Source organism: Pan troglodytes, chromosome 1 (assembly GCF_028858775.2).
Source record: "Pan troglodytes isolate AG18354 chromosome 1, NHGRI_mPanTro3-v2.0_pri, whole genome shotgun sequence".
Classification (NCBI taxonomy): domain Eukaryota; kingdom Metazoa; phylum Chordata; class Mammalia; order Primates; family Hominidae; genus Pan; species Pan troglodytes.
In genome coordinates this window covers 46550117-46566782 of record NC_072398.2, presented here as the reverse complement: position 1 = coordinate 46566782, position 16666 = coordinate 46550117, and the positions used below count along the sequence as shown (strand labels likewise).

The 16666-nt window shown below is 38.4% G+C and overlaps 1 protein-coding gene across 18 annotated transcripts in view; it reads left to right on the top strand.

The window, feature by feature from the left end:
* Nucleotides 1-16666, top strand: part of PPP1R12B (protein phosphatase 1 regulatory subunit 12B) — a 239945-nt gene that overhangs the window by 182400 nt on the left and 40879 nt on the right. Inside the window, exon 19 of one of the 18 annotated variants that reach the window (XM_063793580.1) lies at nt 8998-9225. The exons of 15 other annotated variants lie outside the window; for them this stretch is intronic. In XM_063793580.1, coding sequence (XP_063649650.1) covers nt 8998-9045 — 48 coding nt within the window. In that variant the 3' untranslated portion in view covers nt 9046-9225. Of the gene's footprint in view, nt 1-8307; nt 9226-16666 lie in introns of those variants that run through there. 2 more of the 18 variants (XM_063793564.1, XM_016935920.4) reach the window with 2 other exon arrangements.

The following is a 16666-nucleotide window of genomic DNA, read 5'->3' as shown; positions in this document are numbered from 1 at the left end:
CAGGAGTCAACATTAAATGTGAGTTATCATTATTGATCTTCTCCATCACCCCCAAAAGGGGAGGATTTTCACATCGCATAAATTAAAACAGGATTGAGATGGAAAAATCAAAAGAGAAGAAGAAGAAGTGACAAAGAACCTCCTGTTTCCTTTAGAACTTCTTATTTCCTGCCCCCAAGTAATATTTTTGGCCCTTCTAAGTACCCAGTAATAAAACATCGCTATAAAAGCATAGAATAGTAAATGAAGCTGTTATGAATTCTAGACTATCTTCCAACTTGGCTGTGTGCTGTTGATGGTCTCCTTTAAAAATAGTTTGTTTAGTATGAGATCAAAAATTATTTATATAAAAATATATGGAAGAGTAGGGCTTGATATTAATTTTTTAACAGTATGGAGATCTTTTTAGTGATACAAATTTTGAGATTTCCTATAATCTCTTTGAAGACACAAATCATGTCTTACAGTACTTTGTATATCCCTATTCCTAATAGTACCTTGCATAGAATAAGAACTTAATAGTTGTTAGTTGATGGAAGAAAAGTATCAGTTGAAAATAAAAATAAAAATATTTTCTTTGGATCTTATATTCATAAATGGACTGAAAATGACTGCCCTGTTCCAAAAGGAGGAACAGAGATCTTAAACTATACTTCTTAACTGGTAATACTTGACTCATCACCTTCTTGCCTAAATCTGAACTAAAATACTGTATATTGTACCTACTCAGAAGTTTATAAACTAACCTACTAAAAAATTGATTTGAGGACGAGGCAGAGACATTTTTGAAAGACTAGGTAATTTCCACCTAACCGTTGATCTCCTTTGGGCCTTAAAGGACCTTGTGGTTTTGTTACTAGAAAAGCAGTCCAATCTGGACCCCAAGAAAGGGTTCTTAGATCTCACGCAAGAAAGAATTCAGGGCAAGTCCATAGAGTAAAGTGAAAGCAAGTTTATTTAGAAAGTGAAGGAATAAAAGAATGACTCCATAGACAGAGCAGCCCCAAGGGCTGCTGGTTTTATGGTTACTTCTTGATTATATGCTAAACAAGGGGTGGATTATTCATGAGTTTTCCAGGAAAGAGGTGGGCAATTTCCAGAACTGAGGGTTCCTCCCCATTTTAGACCATATAGGGCAACTTCCTGATGTTGCCATGACATTTGTAAACTGTCATGTCACTGGTGGGAGTGTCTCTTAGCATGCTGATATTTTATAATTAGTGTATAATGAGTCATGAGGACGAACAGAGGTCACTCTCATCGCCATCTTGGTTTTGGTGGGTTTTGGCTGGCTTCTTTATCGCAGCCTGTTTTATCAGCAAGGTCTTTGTGACCTGTATCTTGTGCTGACCTCCTGTCTCATCCTGTGACTGAGAATGCCTTAACCTCTTGGGAATGCAGCCCAGTAGGTCTCAGCCTTATTTACCCAGCCCGTATTCAAGATAGAGTGCCTCTGGTTCAAACACCTTTGACAAAAACATACCTATACCTTAGTCTACTATTTGTAATGCATTCCAACATTTGCTATTCTGTTTATTCACTTTTTATTGATCTGGTTGTGGCCACTAAATTGATTCATAACCTAATAATGAGCCTCATTGTACCTTCAGCCCAAGTGACTGCCTGTTTCCATTAGCAAACCCAATTCTTTGGTGAACATATAATCTTAGAGTCCTCTGTAAAGAGAGACTATCTTTCAAAGTTGTCAGGAATTAAAAAAGAAAGTCACTTCCTTGTGCCCCTTTCTCACTGTAGTGAGATGAAAAAACTCTGTTTTTTTTTAAACACTGTTAAACTTACAGAAATATTTCAAGAATAAAGAATTGCTGTATACCCTTTACCTAGAGATCACATTCACTTTTTTTTTTTTTTTTTTTTTTTTGAGCTGGAGTTTCACTCATGTTGCCCAGGCTGGAGTGCAATGTTGCGATCTCGGCTCACCCCAACCTCTGCTTCCCAAGTTCAAATGATTCTCCTGCCTCAGCCTCCCGAGTAGCTGGGATTACAGGCATGTGCCACCACACCCGGCTAATTTTGTATTTTCAGTAGACATGGGGTTTCTCCATGTTGGTCAGGCTGGTCTTGAACTCCCGACCTCAGGTGATCTGCCCGCCTCAGCCTCCCAAAGTGCTGGGATTGCAGGCGTGACACATTCACATTTTTACCAGTTGTCCTAATAAAGTCCATGGGAGCAGAAAGATCCAATCCAGGATCACTATACCCAATTTTTGTGTATCTCTAGTTAGACTTTCCTTGACTTATATGACCTTGGTTTTTTGGGGGTATTTTGTTTTGTTTTGTTTTGTTTTGTTGTTGCCCAGGCTGAAGTGCAGTAGTATGATCTTAGCTCACTGCATCCTCTGCCTCTTGTGCTCAGAGGATCCTCCCACCTCAGCATCTTGAGTAGCTGGGACTACAGGTGGGCACTACCATGCCTTGCTAATTTTGGGTTTTTTTGTTTTGTTTTGTTTTTTTGGTAGAGACGGGGTTTTATGACATTGCCCAGGCTAATCTTGAACCCCTGGGCTCAAGAGATTTGCTCTCCTTAGCCTCCCAAAGTGCTGAGATTACGGGCATGAGCCATCACACCTGGCTGACCTTGATATTTTTGAAGATAGCAGGCCAGTCATATATGTCCCTCAGTTTAGGTTTATTTAGTGTTTTCTCATGATTAGACCCAGCTTATGCATTTTTGGCCACAGTGTCATAGAAGCGATACTGTACTCTTCTCATTTCATGCTGTCAGTTTGTCATGTTACTAGTGGTCTTGTCTTTGATGACTGGATTGAGATGACGTCTGCCAGGTTTCTCCATGGTAAAGTTAGTTTTTCCTCTTTTGTGATTAATAAATGTTGTCTGATGTGGTACTTTGAGATTGTGTAAACTCCAGTTTCTCCTCTACTTTTACCCACTACTTTGAACATCCATTAATGCTTCTTTCTTGGATTGATTTTACAGTCATGGTTGCCAAATGGTAATTTTTCTAACTTTATTACCCCTTCTACATTTATTAGTAGGCATTCTATTGTAAGCAAGAAGCTTTTCTCCTCCTATTTATTTTTTTCATTCATTTATTTATATCAATGTCTACTCATGGGTTCCTAGTCAGTGGGTTATAATTCATTGCTATCATTATTTATTATGATGCTCTTATTATCCCAGGTTTGGCTTTTTAAGCAGGCTTCTGTGTCCTTGTGTCATATCATTTAAGTGTTGTTTGAGGACTTTCTCACCTTCTAGCACAAGAGATCAGGCTCATTTTCTTTCCTTACCCCAGCTCTGGAATTAGCCATTTCTCCAGGGAGCCCTGTTCCTCTTAGTACAAAGTGGCATTTAGAAACAATGATCTGGGCACTAGGTACGCTAAATGCTGCTGGAGTGTTGCTCTTCCCAGGCCCCTTTCAGTGGACAGAGCTAGGAAAGACATACATATGGATGCATTTGCTTACATATACATGTACATTTACATCTTTATTTCTTTATCTATCTATATTGAAAATCATGAGTTCATACCAACATGGGGTTCTTTCTAGCTTTCCCTTTTTTTTTTTTGTATTTATGTCTGCCTTCTCTAACAATGAGAAACCTAGTTGCCATTTTCAATATGTTTACTTATTTGCTCAATCCCTTGTGTAAAGCCAATCCCCTAACTAGACCCAAGTAGACCAGGCTACTACCTCACCACTGTACCCTCCTCTTATTGCCAGGGCTCTTTGCCTTCTAAGAAATAAGGAAAGCTGGGAAGAGGGAAGGAGGAAGATAGGTAGAGATAAGTTTTTTCTTAAAGCATTTGAAAAGGAGATTCTATCTTTTTCAGTAACCTTTTACATAATCACAAGGAAAATAAATGCATAGAATATAAAAACTGATATTTAAGCTCTTTTTTCAGATTTTCATTTGGATTCTTACATATATTTTATAAATGCACATGCATGTTAACCAAGTATTTTTTTGTGATAATGACCATGTATTGAGCATGACCGCATGCTAGGCACTGTGATGGATGATTATGTGTGTGTGTGTGTATGTGTGTGTGTGTGTGTGTATCCTAAACCATATAACAACTCTGTAAATAAGCATCCTTATCACTGTTTTGGGTGATGAACCAAGTAAGATTCAATGAGGCTGAAGAACTTGATCATATCAGTCAGTTAAGCAGGGGTTAGAATTTCAATCCAGGATATCTGACCTCAAATACACACCCTTCCCAAACCATGTGTACAGCACCATGGTATATTGCTAGCATTGGAAATCATCACTGGGGAGCATTTTATCAAACATCACCCTTAAACCATGCCATTTAGGTTTTTTTAATTTAAAAAAATAAAAAGAGGAAAAAGTAGAAATTACTCAACTGGTTCATTAATTTCTTCCTTTACTAACTTTTGGGAGAGTTGAGTCAATGAGAGTCGATGATTAGTATTCACATCATGCGACATTTTATTGGCTTATTCACACATTAGATATGTCCCATCTAAAAAACTAACATATGCAGTTCCTCTATTTGATAGTTCTTATATTTGTTGGAAACTCTGTTGAGCCGACTACCTGGTGCTCTTAATTCCATTATAACAACGCCCTAAAGTTTATAGACTTTTTTCTTCCCTCTTTTTTACCTACAAGAAATAAAATAGATGAACTCAACATCCTATCCTGCTTATCTGGAATGAGTTATTTTCTAAACAAGTGGCTGTTTGCAAAGCTCATCCTGTAGAAGTCTGTGGTCAAGAATATTTCCATTCAGTTCTTATTTTTACAGGGGAATTAATATCTTTTCAGTCAGAAAGGAACAATAAATGCTTGTTGGCTGGGTTGAAAAAAATTAAATCTACAAAAAGACAAGTGAAGAAAGAAAGAGCTCACATTCAACTTTCTGGAGAATTTATCTCTGTTTCTCTGTATATCTGATGTGTTCCTGCAAGTGTCTCAAATACCCAGAATTTTACTGAAGGATTTGAATTGGTAGATCTTTTCAGATCTGTTTTTACTTTACTTTAATCAACCAAAGTTTATTCTTCAGGCAGTTGTGTTTTGTTCCCATTTTACTGGCTGTGTGTCTTTGGCCAAGACACTTAACCTTTCAGAACTTCACTTTCTTCATCTGTAAGATAGTAATACGGTCACGAGTCCCTTAACGACAGGGATACATTCTAAGAAATGAGTTTTTAGGCAATTTCGTCCCTGAGCAAACATCAAAGAGTGAATTTAACACAAACCTAGATGGTACAGCCTACTACACACCTAGGCTATATGGTATAGTCTATTGCTCCTAGGATACAAACCTGTACAGCATGTTACTATATTGAATATTGTAGAGCTGGAACATGATAAGTATTTGTGTGTCTAAACATAGAAAAGGTATTGTAAAAATACTGGGTAAAAGATTAGATTAAAAATGATATACCTGTATAGGGCATTTACCGTGAATGAATGCACCTTACAGGACTAGAAGTTGCTTTGGGTGAGTCAGTGAGCAAGTGGTGAGTGAAGGCCTAGGACATTACCGTACACTACTATAGACTATTAACACTGTGCACTTAGGCTACACTAAAGTTATGAAAATGTTTTTTCTTACTTCAATAATAAATAACCTTAGCTTACTATAATTTTTTTACTTTTTACGTTTTTAAAATGTAATGTTTTGACCCTTTTGCAGTAATACTTAGCTTAAAACACAAACACATACAGCTGTACAAAAATATTTCTTTATATTCTTAATCTATAAGCTTTTATCTGTTTTTTTTTTTTAACTTTAAAACTTTCTTGTTAAAAACTAAGACACACACACATTAGCTTAGGCCTACACAGGGTCAGAATCATCAGTATCACTGTCTTTCACTTCCACATCTTATCCCATTGGAAGGTCTTCCTGCATGGAGCTGTCACTTCCTATCATAACAATGCCTTCTTCGGAATATCTCCTGAAGAACCTGCCTGAGGCAATTTTACAGTTAACTTTTTTATATATAAGTAGAAGGAGAAGTACACTCTAAAATAATGATTTAAAATATAGTATGGTAAATACCAGGTTAGGCCGGGCATAGTGGCTCACGCCTGTAATCCCAGCACCTTGGGAGGCTGAGACAGGCCGATCACAAGGTCAGGAGATCGAGACCGTCCTGGCTAACATGGTGAAACCCCGTCTCTACTAAAAATACAAAAAAAGAAAATTAGCCGGGCATGGTGGCAGGCACTTGTAGTCCCAGCTACTTGGGAGGCTGAGGCAGGAGAATGGCATGAACCCGGGAGGCGGAGCTTGCAGTGAGCAAAGATTGCGCCACTGCACTCCAGCCTGGGCGACAGACTGAGACTCACTCCGTCTCAAAAAAAAAAAAAAAAAAGAAAAGAAAAAGTAAATACCAGGTGATAAGAATTTTTCAGTTCCATTATAGTCTTATGCAACCACCATTGTATGTGTGGTTTGTTGACAGAAACATCGGTTATGCAGGGCATGACTGTACAGTGGTATACTTTTCAGTGTGGTTGAGAGGATCAGGTGAGATAATATATGTTAAAACACTTTATAAAATATAAAAGAGTTTGTCATTGTTACTACTTCCTAGAAGTGGACATAAGATAGAAGTAAAAAGAGACAAAGAGGCCAGTTTGTAGTAAAAGAGGTTTACATTCCCTCTCTAATTGCCAGTGAGTGTGAAATCACTGTATGAATCTTACAGAAACAGGTCAGGAAACTGTGTCTGATCAAGTTGTTCTTGCCATGCCTTTAAGGAATAATGTAAACCGGTGACTTTCATTCAACATATCAAAAAAGTGTCACTAACCTTTCCCTAGCCAGTCATGCTACCAAGCATGGGAATGTTAGTATTTAGGTTTACATCAGTATTTCTTTAAGTGAAAAGATCTAATGGAGACTCACCTTATCAGATGAGATTAGCTATATAAGCTATATCCATAATATACATCATATAAGATCTGAATTCCCAAGATAATTGGCAAGTTGTTTTTGTTTGTTTGTTTGTTTTTGAGACAGAGTTTTGTTCTTGTCGCCCAGGCTAGAGTGCAATGGCACGATCTCGAGGCTTACCGCAACCTCTGCCTCACTGTTTCAAGTGATTCTCCTGCCTCAGCCTCCTGTGTAGTAGCTGGGACTACAGGTGCCCCCCACAATGCCTGGCTAATTTTTTGTATTTTTAGTAGAGACAGGGTTTCACCATGTTGGTCAGGCTGGTCTCAAACTCCTGACCTCATGTGATCCACCCACCTCGGCCTCCCAAAGTGCTGGGATTACAGGCGTGAGCCATTGCACCTGGCAACAGTTGGCCTTTGAGACACACTGTATTCTGGTTTACGATAGAATTTATCAGTCTTCTTAAGGAAGACGGAATAATTTCCAGGACCCCTAATAAAGGGGTTCTGATTCATTCTCAATCTAAAAGAATGAGTTTGTAAAACTCTTTTCAACCTATATTCCTCAGACCAACTTCCAAGTAGTTGATCACTTCCCTTGATTTAATTTCACAAAGTTAATCATAGGAATAAAGAAGTTGTCAAGGCAGTTAGAGAGAAAAGAATAGCATATTGAGAAAGTTTGAAGTGAAAAGTATAAATTTCATGTGGAAAAAGGGAAAGCAGGATAGAGTTTCCAAGAGTCCAGAGAAAAGAGGGTTGTTACTTTGGGGATAAACCCGTTGGCTTAGAAAACATTTGGCCTGGAAATTTTGGTTAGTGTAGTGGTAACAACAGAGTGCAAAAGATTAAATTTTAGATGTTTCTTCCAGGTCAAATCCAAAATCCTTCAACACTATGCAAATAAATTCCTCTCTTTTTAATTTCATTTTCCCTGTACTACTGAGTCCTGTAGCCTTGCAATTGCACTACTGTCTGTTTTCTCTCTTCATTTCTGACCCTTCTTTCTTTTCCCTCACCTTTATACCACTTTCCATTGTCATTTTCCCGATTGTGGCATCTTAGGAAACTCTGGTAAGCTTTATACTTACAGATCCAGCCAGTAAGGTCTGTAATGGACAGATAACTTTCTTTGCAGTGAGCCAGAGCTTCAGTTTGCTTCCTCACGGTGCAACAGGAATGGCATCTCATTAAAATTGAACATTAAGGGCCTGAAGGTGCTTTGACTAATTTTTCTGTCTGGGCGTTGTTACTTAAGAGATCTAGAAGTTGAAAAATTCCCCTTCTCATAGTATTCGGAGCAATCAGCCTTAGAGACTGCTGCCTACTCTGAGGCAGGGGACACTGGAAGGTTGGTGAGGTTTGCCTCTGAGCATGCCCCCAAAGAGCCTCCCTTTATTCCTAGAAGCTGGCAGGCTTTCTTTTCCTCCTACAAGTGGTAACCCGAATTCTGAGTTGAAAGTGAATCTTTGCCCTTGGCTCCTCTCCAGCATTCCTCACTGAGCGAATAGGGATTTGGAATGTCAGAAAATAGAAGAGGGGAGGGGAAAAGATGTGTGTATGACTGTGAGTGTTTATATGTAAAAGCAGCTTCGTCTGGGAGGACTTAGGGAAACTTGACTTCCTCAGACTGCTTCCTTCTTATAAACTCTTGGTTCCTTATTTATCATTTTTCGTTTTTGTTTTTTAAGTTGTTTGACCTGATTTTATCATAGTAGTTCCAAATGCCTTACAGCCCAGTGGAGTCAAGCTAAGGAAAGACAGCATGATTTCCACAGGATTTGTATTTCTTCCCTCTGGATAAAGTGATAGTAGTTCCCAGACTCGCTGCCGGCAGGATCCAAGGTCGTCTTTCCTCCGGGATTTAATCTGGTGTCATCAGGAACCTAGACTCAGGTTTTATTGGAGAGCAAGCCTCAATAAGAAGTGTCCTTTGAGGAGAATCAAGGACTCAATCTAGGCATAAAAGGTGTTGCTCAGCACAATACCCTCTACGGTAAGCTACCAGTCCTGAGAACCTGTGGTCAAAGCTGAATTGAAAATATTGATGGAACTCAGACTCTGTGTAACTGGGGACTGGTTCAGAGCTCAAGACTATAATTTACAGGGCTGCTTTTATCCTTTATTTAGTTCTATCCAAAGTCATCTTGCATCAACTCAAAAGGAGAGATTCTGTGAGGGTAACCTACAGGGGAAATTTCCCAGCTTTGTGTGAAGAATCCAGTGGTTGAGTGTCTATCTGCATCCTGAGGAACCATGTCCTCTTTATATACCCGAAGTAAAGAATTCACTCGGAATAGGAAATCTCAGTCTGATTCTCCCCCAGCATCTCCCTCCCCGACTGCCAAGACGCTCCGAGTAAGCAGCATTTTTTATTTACATATGTTCATAGCTGTGTCAAAGGTAGAGAATGTGTATATATATAACTTGGGGCATTAGGTTTAGAGCAAAGGGATTTCTATGGGAATCAGTACAGGGAAAAAAAATTGCAAGTAAAGACCCTGTAAGTTTCTCTGCAAGAGGTTATGGTTCATAATACTTAATGCAGTCTTAAGTAAAAGCAGACTTAAATATGTCGGGCTACAGTTTCTGCCTTTTAGCTTTTAACTATCAGTTGTAAACTGCTTAACAGTAAGATTTTACAGTCCTTATCACTTTATCTTACAAGGCTTTTCTCAATTTCTACAGCTATTTTAGTCACTGCCTTTCTTGTGTTTTATGAGTCAATACTATGTTTCAAGAGAAAAACCTCCGAAATGGCCACACAACTATATACATTAAACTTCAGTTTTGCAAGTTCTGTGTGTGTATTCATGTATGTATGTATATGAGGTAGAGTATGCTTTTGCCTATTTTGTATGTCTGTCTGTGAGAAAGACCAAAATGAGCAATGAGCAAGGAGTTATGGCCACTTGGAACCTTACTCCTTAATCACCAAGTACCTTCAGGAAATGTCTTGCTTAAAAGCCAAAGAACTAACTCTTGGCCATTGACAACCAGCTGTATGGAGGTGTTTGTGATGTCCTAGGTAGAGCCATTTGAGACTTTTCTCCATTTTCTCTAATGAATGTCTCAGTGAAGAGATTTACATATGGGCATTTGCATCTGATTTAGTGTCTTCCTCTGTGGGAAGCTGATAAAAGCAAGAACTGCTACCAATAGCAAGGGATGAGAAGCTCTGATGGGCATATTAGGTAGCAGGCAATATAGCAGTTACTTTTTCAGGAACTAGATTGTGCTTTGCTGTATATACAGAGTAAGAAGAAGGACGGCCATAGCTTCCTTATTTAGGGAGCTATGGGGAGAAAATTTGCAAGAAGCCTGGATAGACTAGTGTGGGTTTTTTTTTTCCCCCAATTATTTTGTATGCATTTTCAATGTCTTTCTTACCAGTATAAATTACCATGTAGTGGAATTTGGTATATGGCATGTTGGTCTAAGACCTCAGCTAGGGATGAGAATACCAAAAGAATATTGTTACGAAGTTATTTTATTCACAAGTTTTTGTGAGAGCACCAAGAGGGGCTCCGATACATATGTTACTGTCATCGAGTTCCAGGAGTGTCTCTTCAACACATAGACTGGTACCTTTTTTTCCCAAGGAGCCACAGAATGCTTTCACCCCACTAGCTGTTGGGTATTTTTTGCTGGCTACCAATTGAGGTCCACAAAACTGAACACCTTACTTCAGTTAGTGTTTATCTTTGCTCCCTTCCCTCTTATACTGAGTAGTACCTTTAGTTGTAAAGATCCCCTTATTAATGTCTCTTCACCACTATAACCATAGCTCCCAGAGGAATGTGGTGAGCAGTCAACAATAACCTGTTTGGTGACCTTCCCCCATTTTCCCTTTCTGTTTTTCCTTTGCTTTCTTAGAGTTAGGTACTGCTTTCGTCTTGTCTCACTTCTAACAGCTGCCATCCAACCTCCCTACCCTCGTTTCACCACCCCTCATCCCTGCCTTTTAGACAGAGGTCACAGTGGGAGAAAATCTGAATTACAGGAAACTAAAACACAGATGGCTTAATAAGAGACTGCTTCCCAATTTTAGTGGTCACTGGCCGTGGATTCCTACAATACCATCAACTTACTCTAACCAACTTCCAGTGTCCAAATGGCTTGAGACTATAATAAAGAGAATGTTGATTTTCATATACCACTCATGTTCCATTATGTTGCTTATGTCTTTAATGTCAGAGAAAGATATGCAAGACTCATTTGGTGGCTGCTGACACTAAGGACTGGTTATAAAATGAAGATTTCATCTCTTAAGATCTCCCTAGCCTAGTTCATTTCCTCTCATGTCCAACTAATTAGGGTACTCTTTAAAAACTGGTTTTGAGTGTATTTTAACAACTGGTTTTGTGATGGTGTTGTTGTGCTCATATGTCTTTTGATGCCTGGTTGTAACTGGCTGATCCTCAGCCACCTTGAAAGGTGGGTATTGCTATCCCTATTTTACATATGAGGAAACTGAGATACATAGAAGAGAAATGGCTTGCCTAGCATTGCTCAACTAGTAAGCAGCAGAGCCTTGATTAAAGCACCAAGCTCTCTGACTCTAAAACCCCATATTCCCAGCAACATTGGAGTACATCTCAAATATATTTGAAGGTCAAGTTTAAGAACATGCTAAAGGGCAAAGATGACAGTTAAAAGCTTAAGTAGCTGTGGGAGTCCAAAATTTATCCTTGATGGAGACACAGGAAACTGAAATTGCAGAAAGGAGGAAAGCTGTATTTATAGGCCAAGGGAGGGAATTGGCAGGCCATAACTGAATCTCCTGTGCCTGGTTCTCAAATCCCAGTCATACTCTCTGGGACCATGGAGCGCACAGAACCTGAGACCTTATGGGCTTCAGGGTCTTTGTATTTCTCTAGAAAAGTGGAAATGCTTGAGTCTTTACGGTAAAGATACTGGGAAGTTTCTGTGTGCATTTCAGAGTTAAAGTCAGGACAGCTCTCTTACTGTCCTCTTCCAAACTTCTTTAACTTGTTTGTATACTTACATACAGTTTCTTCTAGAGATGGCACAGAGTTACAGAGGGACAGCACCTGATCCAACATTCTTCAAAACGGAGGATTGAAATTTCAGCCAGCATTTAAAAGTTTGATTCTTTTTTTTTTGAGTGTTGTTAACAGGGCTAAATAGTAAATGCCCCCATATAAGGAAAATATCCTCAGAGAGAATTTTTAAAATAATAGCTATTCACATGGAGAGAATATTTTGGACACCGTACCCTTTGTCAGACGTTCAAGCAGTAGTAAAGGCAAACTATAAACTGTAAGTCAAACAAGTTATTATTTTTAACTTGAGAAAACAAAAGGCAGGATGATTTTTCAGTGACTAGAAAACAAACTTTTATTATATATGTTTACTTTTAAACTCGTAACAGCAGCTGATGATATACTCCCTAATGAAAAATCACTCATATATAGAAGATAGTGCATGTCCTCACCAGCCAAGAAGATTTTTGTTTACCTTCTCTAGTTTGTATTTTGAAAATAATAAATATTTTTAATTCTCTGAACACAAAATTATGCTATTAAACATGGTTTTTAAAAATATACATCCCGACTGGGCGCAGTGGCTCACACCTGTAATCCCAGCACTTTGGGAGGCTGAAGCCTCGTGGACCACGAGGTCAGGAGTTCGAGACCAGCCTGGCCAACATTGTGAAACCCCATCTCTACTAAAATTATAAAAACTTAGCTCGGCATGGTGGCGGACACCTGTTAAGCTTTTCGGGAGGCTGAAGCAGGAGAATCGATTGAACCCGGAAGGCGGGGGTTGCAGTGAGCCAAGATTGCACCGTTGCACTCCAGCCTGGGCAACAAGAGCAAAACTCCGTCTATAAATAAACAAACAAACAAACACATCCCTCTTCCTCACTAGAGAAAATTTCATCCATCCTTTTGGCATGCCCTCACTCGCTCCTACCGACACTAAGAATGACTGTTATAAGTGGTATGCTCCTAATATTGCTATTTTGGTCTCTGTTGATCCTAAATAATGAAATAATTTTTTTTACTGCTACTTTTGGCTTTCATATGAAGTTTCCATTAGTTCAGTATCTTTTTTGTGTCTAAAAGTTGAGAAGTTCCCTTAGTAACAGCTCTGATCATCTCTGATTGGTTACTCAGGAAAAGCAGAAAAACTTTCAGATTCACTTGCATTTCTAATGGGAACCACACCATGTAGATATTGATGAGAATTTGAAAGCTCAGTCTCTTTTCTCATACCACGAAACAACCCTAATATAAGATGCTGGGTTCATACAATTAGTAGTAAAACTTTCTTTTGACAGTAATTTTCCAACATTAAAAAAAAATATTTTTCTTCTGAGTCTTCGTAAAGAAAAAATTCTAAACTACAAATACATTAGACACTTCTAGCTCTTGATTTTTAATTACTATGTATATTATTGGGTCTAACGTTTATAAATTCTATAAATTAGGAACTACTCAATTTAGATGGTTTAGCATTTTTAAATTATCCCAAAAGTAAGAGCCAGGTAATCTTTGGTCAGTATTCTCAAATTTTTCTTATTTGCTAATTTAAAAACTTTTCAATGCAGGGTATATTTAAAGGAAACAAATACTAGAGTATGTCCAAATTGTAGTGCTTATCTGATATTTATTATATTGAATAAATCTTGAAGTAAGTGGGTCATTAGCTGAACCCTGGGAATCTTTTAATTAGGCACATTTTCATTGAATTGGTATTTGTTATAATAGGATTTGACCTGTATTTATAAAGCAAGATCAGTAGCATTTTCCCATTTAGTCTGGATTGCTATTCCTTCAGTTCTAACATGTCAATTTTAAAAAATGACAAAAACAAAAAAATACAAAGATTTTACATAATATTTTTCAGTCAGCCATTAATGTGCATAAAGGGAACATTTAATCAATTAGCTTTGTTTTATAACCAGTCCTACAAACTAATTAGGGTACATTTGATAAATAATTGGATGATAAAGGATTGTTGCCTTCATGAGAGCTTGTCTACATAGCAACTTTGGTTAGCAGGCCAGAGGCATTCTGCCTCTTTGCCTTCCAGACTGTCAGTGTTGATAATTATTTTTTGCATGTGCTTTGTGCCTTCCTCTGACAAGTACCAAACAGTTCTTTAGCATATTATCGTATCCTCTATACATCCAACACTACATCTGATGCACTACCAATCTGGAATCCATTTTTACTCCACTTTATAATCCGTTGTCATGGAATGAGAAACACTTGGATGAACAATGCTAATTAAGAGTGCAATCTGTTAACCATTTTTTCCGCCTAATTAAAAGCAGGAGTGTATTCGTTTTGGGAGTTTTTTATTTCACTCAAGGAAAATCAATAGCAGTAATTGTTCAGCCCAAGGAATCTTCCTAGAATAGTAAAACCTGTGGGAATAAAAGTAGCTTTCCCATTTGGACCCATTACATGAATTCTTAGTAGAGACTGGCCTAGTTAACTCATGTCCTACGTAAAGCTGGGGGAGATGGCATCTGAATTCTTGGTTTGTTGACCAGAGAGACTGGGAGCTTCGAAGACATCAGCTCCCTTTCCTGCAAGCGGTGTCCTGCCCTTCTACTCTAATTTTTAGTTCCATGATAAATGTGTATCAAAGCCACCTGCCCTATTGTGAATCCTCCCACAACATTTTATGAGCATCTGCTTTGTAGTAGGCTTTATATTGGACACCAGAATTCATAAATGAAAGACACAGTTCCTGCCCTCAAAGAATTGGCAGTCTAATTGGGGAGATAAAGAAAATCAAGAATTAGAACACCAGGGAGGTGAATTTTCTAATAAAGACATAGGTTCAGGGTGTTTTAGATCAGCCATGTGGTTAATACATTAGCCTGATGTTTGGAGAACAATAGAAGCTAGATGGACAAAGAAGGAAACAGTACATTACAAAGGTAGAAAAAGAATATGAGAACATAATGGCGTTATTCTGAGAGCTGCATATCGGTGTGGCTAGAACAAAAGATATATTTAGAAATGTAATAAGAAATGAGAGAGGAGGCTTAGCAAACCCAGGTCACGTGAGGCTTAGTATATAATTTTGAGGATTTGGGGAGTTATCCTGTGGATAAAGAATAAAGGAATGAAGATTTGAAGTAAAGTTGCTGTGCTCAGAATTGCATATTAGAGAAATAACTTTGGCAGCTATGGAAGCTGGACTGGGAGGAGGGTCAGGACATGATCAGGTCACTGGCCTTTGATTGCAGTATTCCGGGTGAGAAATGTTAAGGGCCTAGGCAGAGATATTTTTTCTGGGAAGTACAGAGAAGCATTCAGTTGTTTAGAAGGTAGAATTGATAAGATATGGACTGATAGAATGGGGATAAGGATGAGCCTGAGAGAGGGCAGAGTCAGGAGTGACTACCAGGTCTCTGGTTTAGGTGACTGGGTAGAAAATGGTATGATAAGTATCAGGTGCAGGGGCTCACACCTGTAATTCCAGCATTTTGGGAGGCAGAGATGGGAGGATTGCTTGAGCCCAGGAGTTTGAGACCAGTCTGGGCAATGGAGTAAGAACTGTTTCTTCAAAAAATTGTTAAACTAGCCAGGTATTGTGGCACATGCCTATACTCTTAGCTACTTGGGAGGCTGAAGTGGGAGAATAGCTTGAGCTCAGGAGGTCGAGGTTTCAGTGAGCCATGATTGCACCACTGCACTCCAGCCTGGGCAACAGAATGAGACCCTGTCTCAAAAAGAAAAAAAAAATAGTGTGACAAAATTGAGTTGGCAAACACAGGAGGCTAAATGCTGTTGAGTGGGGAAATGGTTTCACTTTGGATATGTTGAATTAGAGGTACTTTGGGACATTCAGATAGTGATTTCCAGAAACTAGTTGGTCTGACGCTTGGGAGAAAATTATGGGCTAAAAATACTGATATTTATGATTGAAGCCATAAGAGTGGTGAGCTTGTCTAAGGAGTAGATGTAACATAAGGAAGGGCTGAGAGTAAACCTCGAGAGGAGTAACCACAGCAGATAAGAGATATGTTTCTTTTTCTAATGGCGCTTTCCTATTCCATCACCACTGGAATCACATGCAGGAAGACAGCAGGTCTTGTATCTGGTTTCTTTGTTCAGAGGTATTGTGGTCAAACTTATGTTACGGTGATGAGTTTCGTTCTCAAAGGATTCAGAAATTTAGTTAAGGGTCAATTGGTTATGAGTTTTGTGTTGGGTTCTAGTTTTGTTTTCAGTACCTAACCTAAGCTGTGTGACAAGTACCTAAGCTGTGTGACAAGGGATTATTTTTTAAAGTTTGGGAAAGTTCCCAGACTATTCAGCATTGGTTTTTAATTTCTTTTCTTAATCTGATAATATTTGGGTGAGCTGACAATTTATTACTGTAAGAAGACCAAAGGGAAACAATCAAAGTTGGCTTTCATCAGCTTTTTATTTCTTTTAAGCCTCTTTTTTATTCTATTCTTGACCTGGTTATCATGCAGTGAGTGATGGTTATCCACAACTGGGATGTTAGTTCTCATAACAGTTCCAAAATCCAACAGCCTTCTTTGGTTACACAGCATGGAAAGAGTTCTACCAGTGACATGATTAGATAAAGATACTGAAAGTGTGTCTGGACTTTAACCTCTTCATAGTTCATTATGAAAGCAACATTTTCATATAGGAGTTGTACATAAAATTGCAAGTGGCTATTTTAAAAGTTGTTTGTATGAAAAGTTAAATATTCTAGATTTAAATAAAATTGTAAAATAGATGAGAGTATATTATAGCATTTTAAAAAATGTTTTGCGTTGATTTCCAAAATCAGCTTT